The sequence below is a fragment of the Chrysochloris asiatica genome, unplaced genomic scaffold (genome assembly GCF_000296735.1).
Source record: "Chrysochloris asiatica unplaced genomic scaffold, ChrAsi1.0 scaffold00029, whole genome shotgun sequence".
Taxonomy (NCBI): domain Eukaryota; kingdom Metazoa; phylum Chordata; class Mammalia; order Afrosoricida; family Chrysochloridae; genus Chrysochloris; species Chrysochloris asiatica.
This window is the reverse complement of record NW_006408547.1, coordinates 23,347,045-23,351,303: the sequence shown is the minus strand read 5'-3', so window position 1 is coordinate 23,351,303 and position 4,259 is coordinate 23,347,045. Positions and strand designations below refer to the sequence as shown.

The following is a 4,259-nucleotide window of genomic DNA, read 5'->3' as shown; positions in this document are numbered from 1 at the left end:
ACGCTGGAGAGCAAGTTTCAGAGTCTCTTCTGACATCCATTTTGACATTTTCCTTCTTTCTTGTCTTCTTAATGACTTTTTGCTCTTTTCACATATGCTGTTCTTGATGTCATCCCACAACTCTTTTGGTCTTCAGTCTTTAGTGTTTAATGTATCAAATCTGTTCTTCAGATGATCTCTAAATTCAGGTGGGATAAATTCAATTCTGTGTATTATTACTCTATTAAAGTAGTGGTTCTCAACCACAGCTGTTTGTACAATGTCTGGGGACACTTTTGGTTCTCACAATTGGGAGGTCGGTGAGTGCTACTGGCATATATTAGCTAGAGGTCAGGGATACTGCTAAACACCCAACAATGCCCAGGACAGCTCCCACAGCAAAGAGATGTTGTTGCTGTTTTGTACTGTCGAGTCAATTCTGACCCACAGTGACCCTGTATAGGATTTCCGAGGAGCGGCTGGTGAGCTTGAACCGCTGGCCTTGCAGTTCAAACTGACTTTGCAGTCCAGCACATTAACCCACAGCATCACACCAGGACTCCCAACCAAGAGATACCAAGTCCAAAATGTTAGTAGCGCCGAAGTGAAACTCTTATTTAATGGATAACCTGCGTTTGAAAAACAGGCTAAATTTTATTTTTCATACTGGAAAATAGAGCTCTCAGTAAGAGCTGATTCCATTCTCACCTTGCTCCTCTAATGCAATTACTCAAACTGCAAAATAAACCTGGTTTATAATCAGCATAATTCAAGCTGACCTATTGGATCATGTCATGATTTAAATGACATTTCTTTATGATTTCTGTATTTCAACGAACAACCTGTCTCTGCACACGTATATCTAATCACAAGAGAAAAGGTGTGAGGAACCTCATCATTTCAATTATAATTTTTCTTTCTAATGCCTAGTTCATTATAGAGCACTGAAATGTTGACAGAAACATGGTTTTAACAGCAGCATTCTTCAGAGGATTCCTTTTATCTAAAGTGGGTTAGTGCATTTGAAAATGCCTAATGTTTGACTGGTAGCGTAGTGGTTACGAATCGGGCTGCAAACCTTAAGGTCAGCGGTTCGAAACTACCAGCCGTTCCGTGGGAGAAAGATGAGGCTTTCTACTCCCGTAAGGATTTACACCCTCGGAAACCCTGTACAGGGTCGCTATGGGTCAGAACTGACTCGACGGCACTTAACAACAACAACAACAACAATGTTTGACAGATTTTGGGGTGGGGGGAGAGGACAACTTGCTAAACAGTGTTGTTTTGTAAAGGCAACCATAATAGTCATAGATCCACTCAGTTTGTTTTTTTCCTGTACACATCTATGGGAAAGAAATTTGTTAATAACGTAGTTTATATGCCAAATATGAAGACAACGTAAAGCAAACTGATGTCGTGTGTAGGACAAAGTCATACAATATATAGGTTTTGTGGGCTGGATGGCCTAGAAGGATTGCCCACGGCACACTGAACCTCACGCATAACGTCTCTCTCTGCATGGAGTTACTCTTTTCCATGATTTCATCATTAATCATACGCACAAAATGGACTGCTTAGAAATGAAGGTTTCATTCATTCTACAAAGCATGGTTGTTGTATTGTGAAGTGCCGTCGAGTCGGTTCCGACCCATAGTGACCCTGTACAGGGTTTCCAAGGGTGTAAATCTTTACGGGAGTAGAAAGCCTTATCTTTCTCCTGCGGAGCGGCCGATAGTTTTGAACTGCTGACCTTAAGGTTTGCAGCCCGATTCGTAACCACTACGCTACCAGAGCTCCTTACAAAGCATGGTAGGTGCCCAGATTTTTCATGAAGTCTTCAAAACACGTGGATTTACAACGTTGGGCTTCTGGTGAGAGAGGGATCCACAGAAGACAACAGCATTTCCCCACCTCACCTCCCCAGGCCAGAGGAAAGCACTCATGTTTTGGGGTCTTAGTACACCACTCTTGGCCATGCAGGGGGTGATTCTCAGAGACCACCGAGCTGCTGAGCACTGTTATAAAGGTGGTGGGACTGTACAGAGTCGGTTCTTGGTGGTCAGCCAGAGACATTGCTGTCGGGACAGGATGAAGGGGAAGGAAAAGACCTAGGCCCCAATTCTTGGCCCTTCCAAATGAAATGTTGCTGCTTGTTTGGAGTAGAGGCTGGGAAGCGGGGTGATGAGAGGGTGGGCAGTGGAATGGGCCTGCTTACCTCCTGCATTCTGTCCGAGGAACAGGGCCTAACTTCACTGGGGGAGACCTACTCCTACGGATCATTAGGTTTCCAAACCGATTGAGTTTGTATTGTTACCGGGTAGCTGCAGCTAACCGCGGACATTCTTGTTCCCTTTGTAACCAAGAAGAACCGAATGAACCGAGACTGGTTGGTGGCAACTGCCCCAGTGCTGTGAGCAGGAGTCCCTTGCACAGTCTGAGCTGTTAGTCATGAGACCATAACAACAATGAAGCTTTTTAGGAAACAAAGGCTCCCCGAATGACCTGTGCTTTAAGAGTATTTAGACAAAGCTCCTCCCCCTTTATAAAGGATGACTAGGGGCGCCCTGGACTGCAAGATCTATTTGAACCACAAAGTTAGCAGTTCAAACCCACCAGACGCTCCTCAGAAATTCTACACCGGGTCGCTATGAGTTGGAACGGACTTGATGTCACTTCATAACAACAGGGTCGTTCTAAGTCGGAATTGACTCGATGGCAGTGAGCTTAACTTTCATCTTGGCTTTGAGTCAATCCTAGAATGTGTCTTAAAATAGACAGTGTGACAAAGAGAGGCTAGTCTATGGATGACCAGAGGACAGTGGGGAAGAGGCAGGAATCACTCTAAAAGACTCTAAAGACCTAAATGCAACCAATCACCAGATGACCACTCAACGGTACCCCACAGCAGCCCTGGGAGACACTGATGCCTCCTGCCTCTGTTGTTCAGTGTCACTGAGTCGATTCTGACTCATAGTGACCCTCCGTATAGGGTTTCTGAGGAGCAGCTGGAGGGTTTGAACCACTGACCTTGCAATTAGCAGTCCAGTGCTCTCCTACAGCCTCACACCAGGACTCCAGACTTCTGGTGAAGTCTGGACCTAGGCTGCAAGGTTTTCCCTTACCTCACACCCCCCCGGGTACCTGACAGGGCGCTGGCCACAGTCCTATGAGGTTGTGAGGATCACTTATACATCAGGACTCTTTGTTTTCCTCACTTTTACTAAAGTGTGAGGATGTCCTATGACTCAAGGTTCTCTCATAACCACTTACAGTGGTTGCTCTAAGGCATGACTTTGCACAATATAGGCCAAGTCTTGAGGAGGAAAGGAGAGAGAGAGGCAGGCACTGGTGGGTGGGTGAGCAGAGGGGAACAGGATCAAACGACTCAGGATGGCACGGAAAGGAAACAGAAATCCTGATTAAGTCATTTGGGCTGTATTTTTGGCCACAGTATCGAGGCGAGCACCTTGAGAACTTCGATCATTATAGATGGGCCAAGAATTCAATTAAGTATAGTTTTGCTTACAGAAATAAAGAGTAAGTATACTTACAGGTACCTTCATTTTAAAGTCATCTCTATTGAATTTGAAAGCGATGTCGGAGAGGGTCCGCTGGAAGAACCCTGTCGGACGCAGAACAAGGACAAGCTGTAGGTTTGCTGGAAAAGATGCCTGCAAGAAACAATGGCGGTGATCAGAGGCGCCATCAATGGACGATCATGGAGACCACAGCTAGGGGACTCTCAGGTGCCTGCAGCTGGACCGCATGGCCAAAAGCTCCAAATGCGGAGGGTCCAGCTGAGATATTTCAACACTTCAACTTTATGGTAAAATGAAAATGGCCATACAACGGGGGGTTCAAAAAGTTCTTGGAATAGTACAGTGAAAATGAAAAGATAATGGAATCTCTCCATGAACTTTCGGATGCCCCCTCATATACACTGTGGTAGTTGTTTGTTGCTAACTGCCGTTACGTTGGATTCGGACTCAAACTGATTCTGTATAGGGTTTCCATGGAGCGGCTGGTGGGCTTGAACCATGAACCTTCTGGTTAGCAGTCCAGTACTTATCCTACAGCACCACACCAGTACTCCTCATACAAGCAGCATAACATGGTTGTACCAAGGAATGGGACTTTTTCCTTTCCTTAAAAAAAAGTTTCCAGGAGGGAGTTTAGTTTCAGAGTGTGAGGGCATAGTTTTCATCTTGTCTAGGTGGGTCTGGTGAAGAGATGGGGATAAGATTCTTATGATTCAATAGTGAGTAATTGTTATCATGACT

The 4,259-nt window shown here is 45.2% G+C and overlaps 1 protein-coding gene across 1 annotated transcript in view; it reads right to left on the bottom strand.

The window, feature by feature from the left end:
* MCF2L (MCF.2 cell line derived transforming sequence-like) overlaps positions 1–4,259 on the bottom strand; it is a 301,472-nt gene that overhangs the window by 57,709 nt on the left and 239,504 nt on the right. The window contains exon 5 of the mRNA XM_006851546.1: positions 3,531–3,650. Coding sequence (XP_006851609.1) covers positions 3,531–3,650 — 120 coding nt within the window. The remainder of the gene's footprint in view (positions 1–3,530; positions 3,651–4,259) is intronic.